Below are 16940 nucleotides of genomic sequence, written 5' to 3' on the forward strand. Positions count from 1 at the left end.
AATCTTGAAAAGCCAGAAACAGTTCTGAACATTTATATAGTTATTTCTTTCCTTTCCTCTTACAATGTTCATTAACATATTGTACTTTTGCAGACTGCAAATACAGGAAAAAGGAAATACTGTATTTAAAATACATTCCTTTAGGAGTGTGAGAATAGTTTCCAGACATTTGGATTGCTTTTATTTTTGCTTGTCTTTACTGCAGCACCCCCTCTGTTTTGATTGCTTCCTCATCTGTGTAGCTGGATCACTTGTGGTGTCACCAGTTCGGTCGGTTTGGTATCAGAAACAGGAATTCTCAAACCAAAAATCGACTGAAACAATGTGTTGTGCACACACACAAGGGGTTGTCTGTAGTGTTTATGAGGTATTTTTAGCTCTGCCTCAGCAATAGCAAAAATGTCCGTGAACAGGCAATTCGAAGAGCTCCCATGGTGTAAGGAGGCTGGGGTTTCCAGGGGCCTTTTCCACTACAAGCTGCTTAGCTGTGTGGAGCTAGCCACACTCCACAGGGGTGAGGGTGAGAGAATGTGCCACAGCCAAAGGCTGCTGTTTTCCCCCGGGGAGCGTGAGGGGGGAAGCGGAGAATCAGGTGCTATGAGACTGCCTGCTGGGCTCGCTATGGACTGTTTTCACAGCTAGGCTTTGACTCAAAGGAAGAGAGTATTTTTCCCACGCTATCCTCTCAGCATGCCTCCCTGTTATTTGGTCCTAGCATAGGAAAAAATATTTACCCTATGAAAGTACATGTGATACTTAAAATGACAAATATATATAAGTAAGAGTTGAGAATCAGTCCTTCCTTTAGCCACATGCCAAGACATGCGTGCAGTAACTAGAGTTCCCCTGTGCCTTTAATCGAATCCAGAGATGTGGCTGCAATGTAGCTCACATCTGGAGTCTGGGCCTCTCTCGGCTATATTTGGATCCAGGGCTTTACTTCAGCCAATTAGAGGAAAATGAGTCAGTCACAAAATCAGTATCAGAAATACAGTGATACTTTAAAACTAGAGTTTTTGTCTGTCTCCAAGAATGGTTTTGGAATCAAGGTATAGAGCTTGGTGTTCTTACACAAATGTTAACATAATGTATCCAAGCAGCAGAAATGTATGTCTCATGATGACCTTAAGATGAAATACATTACCAATTTTAATGTTTACTTATATATTCCACAAAACTTATTTTCTGCTGACTGCAATAGGGACCAGGAGATGATTCCACAGGGGGAAGAGGAGATAACTTATTTTCTTCTCAGAAAACCTATGTACTTACTTTCTTAATCTCCTGGCTTGGTAGCTGTCTAGTTTTGCAGAAACACAGAACACAATCCATTAGAGATGTAGCACAGAAAAAAATCTTGATTGTGTTTTCTCTGTATTTCTTAAAACATATTTCATAAATAAAAAGGGCAGAAAGGTGAGGAAATTCCACATTAGATGGGGAGAAACTGACTGATTGGGAAGTCCACCGTCAGATAGCATGTTTCATCTTGCCTGATCTATAGAGAGGATAACAACTTTGTTGCTGCCTTTGCTTAAGTAGCAAAAATCTGTGCAGTGAAAGAGCCTATAGTCTTGCTGAAAAAAAAAAAAAAAGCACTATCCATCATGAAAGTAAAGCCTGTGCAGTAATACCCACACAAGAGCAGTAATGAATTGTAAGTGAATGGTCACCTATGTTTAGGAATTCCTAGAGCTCAAGTCCTTGATTTTGCAACTTCTTACAGAATTGTATTCTGTATCTAATTTGGTCTGATGAATATGTTAATTACATTTTTGTTGCAGCTGCAGAATTAGAAACCCCATCACTATTGTGCCGTTTACCTAATAGGCACGTTACACACATGATATATTTTTTAAATTATTCTTGCATAATAATAAAGTTGTCCTCAGGTAGTTTAGTGAATGTATTTGCTCTGCTAAAGGCAGGACCAAATTCCTGGCAAGAGGTAGACTTCAGTGGATGGGTTAATCTCCTGCTGGGGAGATGCAGGAAAACATCTCACTCCTGTACACAAGGACTCATCTTCTCCAAAATGTCCTCTACCTAATTCAACAATTGGCAGTTTTCTATTTGATATGATGCACTAGAACTTAGAAATTTGTAAACAGATTTGACTACCTCCTCCAGTTATTTATATCTTGTGCTCTCCAAAGCATCAACAGCCAAACAAATTAACGTTTTGAAAGTGCGTGCACTCTGAATGTGTTCAAATTAGCAATGAAGCAGCTAAAGAAAGTTAACTTACTTTCACAGGATTTAACAACACTAGTAAATGCTTACTGTGACTTCTTAAAGTATGAACTTATATTCTGATATGGACGTGAGCAATTTTCTCTATTTTAGATGCCTGCTTAAGATCCTTGGGAATGGACAAAATACTCTCACGTATTTTCAGATCACTAAGGCTCTGGTTCTGGTGCTGTATTTGAAGCAGAAAAAGGAAAGTGCAGATATTGCACTTCAGGTTAATAACACAAAAAGATAAGATGTAGTTATTCTCCCTGAGTTTGTTTGCTGACAGGCACAAGTGCTGAATCTGCAATGAGATAGGATGACGCGTACCCTGATGGCTAGAAGGAGTTGGCCGATTGTGTTTTTGCCTATGCATAAAGTAACAGTTCCTGCCTAGCTCTGTGCAGTGGCCTACTGGCCTATTGGCAAGGGGCAGTGGTTTCTGAACGCCACAGAGGCTAGAGCTCAGTGGGAATCTGAAGCCTCTGTCTTATATAAAGGCAAGACAGAAGTCAACAATTACTTCTACTGAAGCAACAGCTCCCAGACCACGCTGAGTTCCTGCAGGCACTGCAGTATCTCCGGTGCTGCAGAAAGGTAGATTCAATCAGTGATATTTTCCCAGTACTGCAAAACAAACTCAGAAACTTTTTTTTTTAATTGTTGCTCAACATGCAGCAGTTTACCTAACAAAGTGGTAGCTGGGTACAGTTCAAAATAAAAAAGTGACAGTACAGCATAATATTATACTCTGTCCCATTTTAAGCAAAGGACTCATCTTGTAATAAGAAAAAGATGTTTAATACCACTTCTAATTTTTGTCCCATTTCTATGAGTTAAGATTATAAAACAACTTTAGCTACTGTTAGCAAGCAGTATGGCTTAGATCTTATAAATGGATGTTTTAATATTAGGCAGTTTTACTGTATGATTGATTCACTGTGTTGTATTTCATGCTATTATCAAGGAAATATTTTAGTAGAGGAAAACATTCAGAAGCAACTAATACAAATAAGCATATAGAAAAGCATTTTGGCTGGGACAAGTACAGATGTAAGTATATGGTGAAATGTTTACATAAAGCATTTTGAGCACTGTTAAGTAATTTACTGTAGTGCCATGACTATACTATGTAGGTCATCTGTCTTCGTTTTTCTGTGTGGCACAGTGCCATGCTGGATTCAGCCAGACACTGGTTGCTTGTAGTTTGATTTTAGAGCAGATTATTTAATTTTAATTTTCAATTTGCTTCCAAATATAAATATGACAGCAATTATTATGGCAGCGACAGAGAATTCACATCAAACCTTGCTGCTCCCCTGGCATGAACTCTCTCACAGAACCACAGAATAGGTAGGGCTGGAAAGGACCTCTGGAAATCACCTGGTCCAGCTCCCTGCTTAAGCAGGGTCAGCTGGAGCAGGCTGCCCAAAACCTCGCTTGGAAGCCTGTTCCAGTGTTCGATCACCCTTGCAGTAAAGAAGTGTTTTCTTGGGTTCAGATGGAATTTCCTGTGTTTTAAGTTGCCATTTCCTTTCGTCCTGTCACTGGGCACCACAGAGAAGAGTCTAGCCCTGTCTTCTTGACATCCTTCCATCAGATATTTATACACATTGATGAGATCCTCCCTCAGTCTTCTCTTCTCCAGGCTAAACAGTCCCAGCTCTCTCAGCCTCTTTATATAACAGATGCTCCAGTCCCTTATCTTCATGGCCTTTTGCTGGACTTGCTCCAGTCTGTCCATGTCTGTCTTGTATTGGGGAGCCCAGCACTGGACCCAGCACTCCAGATGTGGCCTCACCAGTGCTGAGTCAAGGGGAAGGATCACCTCCCTTGACCTGCTGGCAATGCTGTGCCTAATACAGCCCAGGAGGCTGTTGGCCTTCTCAGCTACAAGGGCATGTTGCTGGCTCATGGTCAACTCCGCCACCAGGACTTCCAGGTCCTTCTCTGCAAAGCTCCTCTCCAGTCAGTTGGCCCCCAGCCTGTACTGGTGCAGGTGGCTATTCTTCCCCAGGTGCAGGACTTCGCATTTCCCTTTGTTGAACTTCAACAGATTCCTGTTGGCCCATTTCTCCAGCCTGTCAAAGTCCCTCTGAACAGCTGTGCAACCAGCTGTGCATGTTTGGAGAGAATGTATGCACAGAAACTTTTTCCCAGTTTCCTCATGTTTCTCATTTTGTTTTTATGGTCAGAAAATTTCTTTAAATGTTGTGAACAATGGGAGGGATGGGGTTCATCATTCTGGAAACACATCAAGAACGGTTTGATTTAACCTGCGATGAATCCCATATCTCATCTTTCTCATGCCTTTTTAAGGACCATTCTACTTCTGAAAATCCTTCTGTGAATTCTACAATGGTGATTCACTGCCTTTCTCTTGGCAGACCTTTAAACATCACTGTCTCATTACTGAGTGAGGCAGGTTCTTCTGTAACACAATAGACATTTTTCTGAATTTTAGTTATATTAAGTGCAAGATGCATTTAAGATACCAAATGCAGAACTGGTGTTTTAATTAAGGAGGAGTTAGTATGTTTTTTCACTATTTGAATCCTCTGAAGTGTCACAGAATTAGGCTTTCTACTTTGCTTTCTTGAAGATTTGATCTAGGGTGTCTTGTCATTGCAGAGGCCAGTTTATCCCAGAACTGGGATATATGATGCCAAAGGACCGTGCCATGTTCCTGGAAAAACAAGAACTTCAGAATAGTTACAAAACAGTTCTGCAGGGAACCTCCACTAGGAACTGTGTTGATATTATTTGGAATTTAAAGATTTGTATTGTAGTAATACTATTTTTGTACAGGAGTATTAATACTAGAAACTTCATGGTTCTCACTGCGCTTTCTTGCAAGTCAATGATGATTTGGTCATAAACAGCAAGTAGCAGGAGCCCAAGGTCATGTTCAGAGCAAGGGCACAGATTCCAGTCCCCACCAGGGGATGAGGAGGCCAAGGCCACTGCAGCACTGCAGGGTGGCCGACTACACCCCAACAAGAAGCTGCAGCCACAGTAGCTGCATGTCAGGCAGCTCTGCTGACTCAGGGATCTTCATGCCACTTAACCAAAGAAGTTCTGTCCCATGGCCACCCTCTGAGACCTTTGCTTCCAGCCTGGCAGCTTCTGGAGGCTCCAGGCCTCCAGAAGTATAATGACGGCATCTTTGCCTTCACTGAGATGATTCTACTTGCAAGACATTCTTCCTACCACATCAAATATAATTTAATTAAAAAACAATATGGTAGTGTGGGAGTGAATCCCAAAATAATTCCAGATTATTGTCTTCTCAAAACAGAGAAATAGTTCCACCTGCAGGAAAAGAATCTAGTGGTTATTGCTGAAGGTTAGTCACTGCCTTTGTTCTTATGCAAATGCACTAAATATTTGCTGGTATCTAATTTAACCATTGTTAATGCAGTCTTTCATTTTTCACAGACAGATAACATTGTTTTTTTAATAGAAGCACATGCAAATGTAGTATTTCATGCACTGGGAGATACTTTAAATGTCTTATTATCTTATTATACTTAAACATTTTTTCTCAAAAACATCTTTCAGAAAGTTTTCTCTCCCCCCCCGAAATTCTAGCAGACTTGATTTAAAAAAAAGTTTCAGTGGTGGCATTTGATAAATTAAAACTTTATCTTGAAATTTAAGGCCGCATTTCAGCAAAGCATATCAGTATAAAAATATGACCCATCAAGGCCATAGAACTTTTTATTCCTCAACAATGGTTCATGTACATATTTATGTTATTATTTATTATTAACAGTTTATTTCAGTACACAGATCAATCCAATTAAGTATAGAAAAGGTGGATCTTTGGTTTTTTTTCTGCTTTTCTTTTTTTACTGAAGTAATTTGAGGTTATGTAATGACTCCTGAAGAAAAATGCTTTTATATAGACATAACAATACTTATACTATAAGAAAAGTTTTATATATATATATATATATATAAATAAATATATACATATTGAGTGTGGTTCTTGCTTGAAAATTTGCACTGCCTCATTTGCCCCGCATGCAGCAGTAAAAAATAAGACATTACTGATATCCATGCAGTAGAAACAAATGAGCATTTTCTGTATAAAACTGAAATCAGAAATATAGAATATTATTTAAGCATTCTTTGCTCCCTTGTCATTAGCATTCTGTTTATTCATTCTTAAAATAATACTTTAATAATTTTGATAGATGTCCCCTAGAAGCTGGCTTGACAACATCAGTATTATGGCATATTTTACAAGGGCCTTTTCTGCCAAACATTTTTTTCAGCAGCAGGTCCAGCTGAAGTGGCTTCTGCCTGTTTCTCCTCTTATCCATGCCACCTGTGATGGCTCTGCAGCACTCCTCTGCTGTGCCATTACAGCTGCTTGAAAAAATGCAGTGGATAATCTGTATTAGGGAATGGGTTATTTTTAACCCTGGTCCAGTGGCTGTGTGACCCTAGAAGCCCTTTGGGTGTCTCAGGGGCAGGAATAAGTGCTATGGTGCATAGGCAGGTTAAAGCCACAATGCCTCTGAAAGAAATACTTGTACTGTATCTCCAGAGAGACAAATGTAACATTTCAGCTGCAGACTCACCAAGGGCTCTCAAGGATTACCTTGTTAAGAGTATTATATAAGGATGAGGGGATCTGATTCAATGAGATAGTCCATAGAAAATAAAATCTTCAAGCAAAGAGCCTTTTCAGATTAAGTCTTACTGAAATAAATGTAACAAACGGAACAATTATTAAAATGCAAAGTTCAACTGTGTTTTCAGTGTGCTGTCTGAAAGATATCATCTGTAAAGCATAAAATCCCTTGGTATTTCCAAGCAACTGCACCAGTTATGTGGTCAGATTCCCATGGTATTAGCTGTTACCAGTCAGTGGCTTTTATGAGGGGTGCTAACCCCTGGTCTTGGATGGTCTGCTGTTCCAGTAGTACTAACTAGTACTACTTGTTCCAGCAAGTACTAACTTTAATCATACATTTCTCTATAATAGAAAGTATACCTCGGGCATCAAGTAATTGGAGATCTAAGTGTCCATAACAAACCAATTTCATTGTGCCATATCAAGTGGTTTTAATAGGTGCTTATGAAGAATTAAAATGTTTTCTGGCTAGAATTACCAGTCTGCTCTCTGCTCTTTCAGAAACCTCATTCATCAATGTGATCAAAGATATAAGCAGATAAAACAGCTCCTCTGCCTTAAATCACTAGAGCCCCAATTCAGCCAAGCAATTAACCATGCACACAACTTTAATTACTTGAATCATTGAAGTCAATAGGGATTATTACATGCTTAAAATGCTACATGAGCCTAAATGTAGCCTTCCACAGTAAGGTCCTAGAAGAGCCATTATTTTAATGCAGGCATGGTAAAACTGGCACATCACAGGAATTTAAAAGAATAAACAATTTCTTTTTTTCATTCTTTAATTTTTTTCTTTTCTCTTGTTTTGTAGGGGCATGCATTTGTTCCTGTGGTGATTTATAACTACCAATAATCTTGAACAGTGGTTGCCTTATCTACTATTCTGGTTTATTCTGCTCTTGTTAGTAAACAGAAGAGAAATATTTAACACAAAGCCAACTACTCTTATTCTCAAAAGAGAGACTTCATACAGTATGTTCTGTACAAAACTGAAAGACTTGAAGATCACAGGGGAATGTCCTTTCTCCTTACTGACTCAAAGTCACATTACTGATGAACATGAGAAGGACTGCACAGAAGACAGCTCCAAAGCAGCTCAGCCCATCTGCAAAGAAGTCCATGAACAAGATGCTCATGGAAACCTTCCACAAAGGAAAACAAGCAGAAGCAGAGTGTATCTGCATACATTAACGGAAAGCATCTGCAAGCTAATCTTTCCTGAGGTAAATAGATACTCATACTGATAATGATATTTTACTAGCATTTCAGTAAAAATATTTAAAATACATTTTATACAAGCCTTTAGATGTAAGCCTTTTCAAAGTTGTTTTGGCTTCAAAGTTTGTGTTCTTATACAGTTCTCCATATATTAAACCCTCATTTCATCCTTTTCCATTCTTTCTGGATACAATTTTACCACAATCAATTTTGTCCACTCTCATACCATCCCAACCATTAAGTTTCCCTATATTTTTACACTGTATTTGCAACCTTCCGCTGATCATCTTAATTGTTTCTTTAAAACATGTATTTCTGTAACAGTTTTTTAATGTATAGATACAGTGAGAGAAACACCACCTCGTTACCTAATTACTTAACTTACATGCACATAACTGAATCCATACTGCTATGAAAATTAGCCCTTATCACAAAAAAATTAAAACAGCTGTTTTCATCTGCTGTGATACAGACTTCTGATATATTATTTTTAAAACCTTCATTGTCTGTTTAATGCAAGAGAAAATACAAAGCATTTATTCAGGCAAATAGTTCAATTAAAACTAACAACTTCCCTCTTGAGTGAGATTTAATGAAGCTAATAGACTTAAATGAGTAAGGATTACAGAACTTGACACCTAGGTTCCTGTTTCCCCACAGCAGGAGCCATTTCTTACTCTCTGTCCTGTACAGACTGAAGAGAATAGTTGTGCAAATAGGAAATGCAACAGTAATACTGAAACACTGAAATAATAATACCTTTTAAGTAAAATGAAAAAGGCCTACAGTGGTTTCACAAAGGGATTCTTATGTCCCTGTTCAACTCCACTAAAAACAGGCACAGTGCATGCACAGTGGTTTGCTTGAGTAGAGACGAATACTGTTGTTTGCCTTTGTCAAAAGAACTTGGTGAAGCAGTATTTAAAAAGCACCTGCATAATATTCAATACTTGGAGCTTGCCTCAGGTTCTGTGGGAAGTGTGAAGGAAGCCTCTGGTACATATTGGGACTGCACAGTGAATGGTCATCACTGTACAATCACAAAGTTAGTTGTAATTCTGTTACTTGTACTAAAGACATTCAACATATCTTACTAAAAGTGCTGGAATGTTGTTAAATCCATTTGCAGATCTGTTTTGCAATTCTTTCACCTCTTGTCTTTTTGCTATAACTCTACACCACCAGTTTCTGATAGACTACATTTTACCTCTGTCTGCTGTATTTACATAGAAGACATTAATCCCTTTAAACCAATCTTTACTTTAAACTTGTAAATGTAAAGGAAAAGACTCTTGACTCACAAATGAACTGGCAAAGTGCCCTTTTCTACGGTGTGATGATTTCAATTTTAAGTAAGATCTTTTCTGTAACCTTCTATTTCATCTAATTTTATTTTTAATATATAGTTTTTGGTGGGCTTTTTTACTAAATAACTGATATCTTTTCTTTAAAGAGCAATATAAATGTATGCAACTGCTTATTATAGAAACACAGTAGGCTAGTTTATCAACCGGGACAAAAGATGGGTAAAGTCAAAGATATTAGGATTATTTAACCCAGGAGCTGCTGTAGTTCAAGGCTATTTGCAGTTATTGAAATCATATCCATTGGAACTTTATCCAAGTATAGCAATCCATTTGCTGTCTGTTTTGGGATCAAGACCTAAGCATCTTGACTGAATCATCCTCCTTCATAGAAGGGTTTATTTTGTTTAAAAGCATATTTCTCATTGCCTAGACACTTCTGTGGTGCCCTACTTACCAAGACAGACTAGCATTACCTTCTTTCCAATTGGAAATTCCCAAACATGGAACCATATCATGACCCCAATCGATTCATGAACTTCTCATGACATCAATGAGTTGTGCATGGAAGACCAGGGCAGAGCATAATCCAGAATAACTTTTGAACAAATTTAAGATAAAATGTCATACATGTGATTGTTTTATTTTCTTGTTTGGGGTTTTTCCAGGAATACAGAGAACACTGCTTGGAGATAGGTAATGATTTGGATGACATTGCACTTACTGCAACTGTTTATACACAGATGTGATTTACATTGTGTTTACATATGTGGTAGAACAGTTGCTCCATTTAAATTTTGTTTGGAAAAAGACTTCAGAATATATCACCTTTCTTTCATATGGTATTTTCTTCTGGTGTGGGAACTTTCCTTCTGGAAACATAACAAGCAAAAGATGTAGTAGAGAAGGCTAATTTCCTCTGGGAATGAGAACCAGAGAAAAGCCAGACCAAAGAAACCCTCACAGACAAATTCTAACATAGCAGTATGACCGTGTCTGTGTGGGAAGTTTGGGTTTTGAATGCTCAGAGAATACATACCTAAGACAGCTTCACTGGCCCCAAACTATTTGAAATATGCATGTATGGAAAGCGTAACATCTGTATCAGTTAGGAATTGCAGAAAGGATATGGAAGCATGAATTGAGGTAAATTGTACTGTATCTTCATGATAAAGTAATAAAAGGTCTTTTATTACTGAATCCTTTTACAAAGGTTATGTACTATGACTAGGTTTTCATCTGGAGGCTATTTGGGTTTGCAGAGTATACAACCAAAACTCTTCTTTTTATACAAATGTAAAATAAATGGTTCAAACATTGTCTTGAAATGTTATAGTCTTGAAAACAGAAAAGGAGGTGATCTGAAGCACAGAATGCTCTCTTGATCTTTTATAGCTACTTCAAAAACGCTATTTGTTAACTTTTCCAGTTTCTATCTTGACACTTTCTAAAATTGCCCTGAAAAATATTTTCACTCTGAATATTCCAAGAAAAGTTAGTAGTTAGGAGAGCCACTTTTTATTGTGTGTTGCTGTGGGTACAATTCAGAATATAACTAGTTTTTTTAGGCGAATATACTTTAAATTGAAAACATATTCTTTTTACATGGCATTTGTATTTCTTATGGTAGTTTTTTGCGGGGTAATTTTTTTTTGATTTGTGCTTTGTGATAATGTAAAGTTGCGGTGATTATATTTGTTTTTTAGCAGCACTGTCTTTATTGTTATCTGACAACTTGGAGGTAAAGCACATCACTGTATTTAAAATGCACAACCAGAGTGGCACATCAGCTAAGAGGGGTTAATTATAGTGGTACTGGAGTTGAAGACATCAGCATAAACCAAACCACAAATATAGAAAGGGTATGCCTTTTTAATACCTATACCATCTTGAAAAAATGTTAGTCCTGAATAAAGCAAATTAATTCTTCTCTGCATAAAAATGTTACTCTCATGATTAGATTTTCAGCAGTGACATTTTAATCAACATACCTTTCTTTCTTCCCCAGTTTGAAAGGCTAAATCTTGCACTTCAGAGAACATTAGCAAAACACAGAATAAAAGAAAGCAGGTAAGTATGTGTAATGGGTTTGCGACTAAACTTCACAGCAAAAATGTTTGGCAGAGTTTGTTAAGGACTGGGGTAGTGACCGGGAAGCAGGACTTCTGGAATCTGTTTTAAATTACCTTGTTAATCTGGTATGTGACATTTCATGTCATGTAAATCAATTATGATTTAGTTTATTTTAAAATATTCACAAATATTTAAATTATTGACAAAGTTGATTTAATGGGCAAATTTAGCCACATTTGTGCAGGGACAAAGGCAAGGACTTTCCTTGTCTAGAATGGGAAGTGTTTTGGAGGAACTTAGAGACTACTCAGACATGGGAGGGAAAGGTGGATATAGTTGTCTTATTTCACAACAGTCCGATGACCCTCTAATAGTAAATAAAAGAACATACGAATATAGCCCAGTATTTTAAGATACTCAGAAAAGACATTTAAATGCAGATGATTATTATTTATATGTACAGTACCAAAGAAAAATTTTGGCTCTGATACAATGAGCAATCATACACTTACAGACACTGAGGTAGTACTTGTTTTCACTGGGCTCACTTGGCTTCCGTTCTCTGTTTCTGAAGAACTCTGGGCTTGATTTTCAGCACTCCTCAGTACTAACCCAAAATTAATCATTTCAGCCGCAATACAGAGTGAGAAATTCTTAGCATCTCATTATATACTGAGGATGTCCTTTACTTAATGCACCTTAGTTTAAACCTTCTTTCCAAAGAGGAGAACAACAATCAAGTTGGAAACGACACACCACAATAAGAATAGATAATTACAATATAGCATGCACATTATATTTGATATTTTCGAAGTACTTTACATATATTGACTAAATCAAAGATAGCCAGTCAGATACTATATTACAATTGCTGAAGGGGTTATTGATAGGAGTATTTCCTGTATCTTTAATTCTGTATTGCTTCTTGGAGTATTAGTTTGAAAATCAGTATGCTATTCCAGATGAAGTAATAATGCAAACATCTAAACATATGTATTGCTTTTGTATATAAATATATATAAGATATTTTGGGTGAAGATATTCAGAAAACATGTATCAAAGGTTTATCACTTATATGCAGGTTGATCTAAGCTACATCTCCTTCTCATCATTTTGGGTCTGACATTTGGGTTGATGTTCATTGACCTCAGAGAATTCAGAGGGCTACAGTCTTGTATCTCAGGAATCTGGATTACTATCAATGAATGGGTAATTTTGAAGTAGAGCTGCTATTGGTATTATTGGTGAAATTTATCGCAAATGCATAGGGTAATCTAATATCTTATCATGACCCTATTTTGTATTAATAAAAAAATGCCTATTTCATCAGCAAAACTTGATCTTGACACAGTAAGAACAGGATAGATAACTTCTCTTACATACTAGTTTCACTATAATGTTTGTCTTAATTTTCAGGGGGGTTTATTTATATTTTTCTGATCTTTACAGAAACACTGGGGACAGAGAAGATTTTGAAAAAATAATCAGTGACCATGCTAATGCAGCAGGTAGTGTAAGCTTGTTTAATAATATAAAAAAAACCTAGTCTTGTTTCTAACAAACAATTTCCTTCATGTGATGGCTGCAGTGATGGCTGACATCATGGAGGCTAATCTGCGATCTCTGCAATTAACAGCCCAGAGTGTCAAAATTTGAGCTAAAGAGCCAAGTTTTTCAAGCCTGGGCTGTCATAGATTCATATACCTCTAAGATTCAACGTCTAGAGGGAGCTGTAATATACATTCAGTAATAAGTTATTGTTTGATCCATTACATCTTCTGAAGGAATGCCAATTTATTCTAATCTGTGGGAAGAGAATTGCTTTAATTTACAATAATGGACCCCCTTAACTTCATCTATACTACTAGATTAACATTTGCTGGAACTGAAACATGGTCTTCTATACTCTTAAACTGTTAAACTGGTCCTGGCACACATATGACCCATGCCAGATAGCACCTTCCCAAATGATTCCTAGGAAGTGTTTGGGGAGTTGGGACATTCCCAATAGTCAGATTGCATGCAGCTATCCTGTTTAAAAGAGCTTACTAGCAAAGATGTGAAATTTTTTGTGTCCATTGGCCTCAGTGCCCTGAAAATGTTCCTAGGGTCATCTAATTCACTGCATCAGGCATAGTACTTATGTCTGCATGCGTGCACAAACACTAAACTGAATGACTTACTTTACTCCCACTTCTAATCCTTATTTTATTATTTTCTATTTTTTATTCTTATTTTATTTCTTTATAGCAAGCTTAATATCCTGGGTTAAAGGCTATGCCAAAATATGCTTTCAATTTTAGCTGAAATTGGCTTAGTCTACATCTTGACAAAGAACACTGAGTCTTGGATCTTTCCAAACTACAACCTCTAGTCTCCCTGTTTTCTAGGCACCAGGTAGTACGCCTTCATCGGTCACAGCTGGCCTCCTAAATAAGAGGCCCCTCAGGGCCCTGGTGCTGGACCAGGGAAGAATATTGCTAATTTGATTTGGTCTGGGACAGAAAAAGCTGGGGAAAGTCTAAGATTCAGCACAATGAGCACAGTTCTGACTGAAATGTGGTTCCATGCAGGTATTCCCGTGGACAGTCTAAGGGAATCTCTTGGTGAAGAGCTATTCAAAATATGCTATGAAGAGGATGAACACATATTAGGGGTTATTGGAGGAACTCTTAAGGACTTCTTGAACAGTTTTACTACTCTGCTGAAGCAGAGTGGCCATAGCCAAGAAGCAGGAAAAAAGGACAGGCTTGAAGAAGCCTCTATATTATGCCTGGAGAAAGACCAAGACTACTTAAATGTGTATTATTTCTTTCCTAAGAAAATCACGAGTCTTATCCTATCTGGCATTATTAAAGCAGCAGCTCATATTTTGTATGAAACTGAAGTAGAAGTGATGCTCATGCCTCCTTGTTTCCATAATGACTGCACTGAGTTTGTTAATCAGCCTTATTTGCTGTACTCTATTCAAGTTAAAAATGCAAAACCTTCCTTATCTCCATGTAAACCAGAGTCTTCCCTTGTGATTCCTGCCTCTGTGTTCTGTAAGACTTTCCCATTTCACTTTATGTTTGACAAGGATATGTCTGTTCTACAAATTGGAAATGGGATAAGAAGACTTTTGACTAGGAGAGAATTTCAAGCGAAGCCTAATTTTGAAGAGTATTTTGAAATTCTTACCCCCAAAATAAGCTGCACTTTTAGTGGAATTATGACAATGCTGAATATGCAATTTACTGTACGAGTGAGAAGATGGGATAATACTGACACAAAATCATCTATGGTAAGCAGCTTTTCATAACTATTACTTCTGTGAGTACTTTGTTCTCTTGTTTTGGGACATGCAAGATACAGTTAAAATAAATAGCCACAAAAATAACATAACAGTGAATTTTGCAACAGCTAATACAATTAAATGATAATGATTTGTTACAAAGACACTCTAAGACTAGGGTCTATGCTAATCAAAGTTCTTAAATTAATCTAACAAAATGTAATTCAGATTCTGAAGCTAATATTCAGTCAAAATTATTCTTTGCTCAAGTAAAATTTGACTGTTAACTTGACTTTATTAAAAAAGAATAACTTAAATATTGAGATAAAGTCAACAAACTGAGATAAACCCAATGATGAGCCATGCTCTTGATAACAAAAATGTCTCCAACACTGAGCTAGTGGCAGGAAAAGCTTTACCAAAGTGCTTTTAACTCGTCTAGAAACAACAGCTCTAGGATTTGGGGGAAGGAGTAGATATTTCCTGTGCTCATTTAGCCTTTGTTATCTTGGTATCTTTGATATTTTGATATCTTCACTCATGCTATCACCAAAAATACCACATAGTTTCAGCTGATGGGATTATTCATTATTTGTGCAGACACAGTCTGTGGCAAATGACCTGGGACAATATAGGGCATTGAATATTCAACAACTGCTTTTATTCATCACTGACCTCAGCTGAATTCCAAATCAAATATATGTGAGGCACTCGAGGATGAACTACCATTTCAGACATAACACTGCAAGAATTTTAATGAAGAAAAGTAATAAAGGTTTCACCAGGTTATTAATGAAATGGGAAAAAATGTAGCACTGATTAGCTACTTTCTCTAAGATCCACTTCTGTGTTAGGCAACAGCTTAATGATTACAAGGCTAGTACAGTCTTCTTTGCTTTTGCAGGTAGTTATATATGCAAATGTCTATTAGCAAGCAACAGAGATTGTCTTCAAAAAAATGGTCTTTCACAGCAATGTTAAGCAGTGCTTTACAGCACCTTGCACATTACACGATTGAATATAGAAGAGAGCTAAAAGCAGCACTTCATACAAATACTTTTTGCTTTTTTAGATAATTAAAATGGTATATTTATTTCTGATATTTATGCCTTTTAATTTTAAATTGCAGCAATTCCTAAAGATTCTCTAATAAAATGGAAGCAGATTTTTTCACTTTATCTTACAAAGAAAGAGTAGTGCATGAACCAAACACTACAGTTATTAGTACTAATCCATAGGCTACTAATCAATAAATACAGATAAAATGCACAAAATTCTTCTTTTGATTTTTCTTTTCTTCCTAAGTTTAAACTGATACTTACTGATACCCAAACATAATTAGATGTTTATCATTAAGCTGTGGTTTAACTTTTGCATCAGAAGACTCAAGTAAAATCTAAAGTGAAACAAATTTAACTTATTTGATAGTTTTAACAGTGCTATGACTTAACACCACGTATTTTCTTTTTAAGTGACTAAATGAAAATGTAATGACTAAGGACCTGTCTGATTCTCCTATGCTTCAACAAAACTTACTTCCTTTAAATCTTGTTTCTAAACCATTGCCAGAATTGTGAACATTGCGCATGAATTCTTGTTTCTTTAACTGTTTCAGGTTATGGATCTTAAAGGCCAAATGATCTATATTTTTGAATCCAGTGCCATCTTGTTCTTGGGATCTCCTTGTGTGGATAGGCTAGAAGATTTTACAGGACGTGGATTGTACCTCTCAGATATTCCAATTCACAATGCACTGAGAGATGTTGTTCTGATAGGAGAGCAAGCCAGAGCTCAAGACGGACTGAAGAAGAGATTAGGAAAGCTAAAAGCAACCCTTGAGCAGGCCCATCAAGCACTTGAAGAGGAAAAGAAGAAGACTGTAGATCTTCTGTTCTCTATTTTTCCTGGAGAGGTTGCTCAGCAGCTGTGGCAGGGACAAGTTGTGCAAGCCAAGAAATTTAATAATGTCACAATGCTCTTCTCTGACATTGTTGGATTCACTGCCATCTGTTCCCAGTGTTCACCTATGCAGGTTATCACCATGCTTAATGAGCTTTATACTCGCTTTGATTACCAGTGTGGAGAGCTAGATGTCTACAAGGTACAGAATTTATTACATTTCTCTGGGGTTCTGAGGCTGGAAGAGAAAGAGCGACTAAATGGCACAGAGGATAATAGAAGCCCCCAA

General features: G+C 37.1%; 1 protein-coding gene and 1 long non-coding RNA gene across 3 annotated transcripts in view; one reads left to right on the forward strand and one right to left on the reverse strand.

Annotated features, from left to right (window-relative positions):
* The window catches only part of LOC106492054 (uncharacterized), a 47518-nt gene that overhangs the window by 16267 nt on the left and 14311 nt on the right, over positions 1–16940 (reverse strand). The window lies entirely within an intron of this gene.
* The window catches only part of GUCY1A1 (guanylate cyclase 1 soluble subunit alpha 1), a 37180-nt gene that overhangs the window by 14328 nt on the left and 5912 nt on the right, over positions 1–16940 (forward strand). For both annotated transcript variants that reach the window (XR_010884385.1, XM_067297841.1), the window contains exons 2-6: positions 7695–8106; positions 11414–11475; positions 12928–12986; positions 14052–14761; positions 16368–16853. Coding sequence is in view for 1 of the 2 variants with exons in the window: in XM_067297841.1 (XP_067153942.1) it covers positions 7858–8106; positions 11414–11475; positions 12928–12986; positions 14052–14761; positions 16368–16853 (1566 nt within the window). In the remaining variant the exon portion in view is untranslated. The remainder of the gene's footprint in view (positions 1–7694; positions 8107–11413; positions 11476–12927; positions 12987–14051; positions 14762–16367; positions 16854–16940) is intronic.

The sequence above is a fragment of the Apteryx mantelli genome, chromosome 5 (assembly GCF_036417845.1).
Source record: "Apteryx mantelli isolate bAptMan1 chromosome 5, bAptMan1.hap1, whole genome shotgun sequence".
Taxonomy (NCBI): domain Eukaryota; kingdom Metazoa; phylum Chordata; class Aves; order Apterygiformes; family Apterygidae; genus Apteryx; species Apteryx mantelli.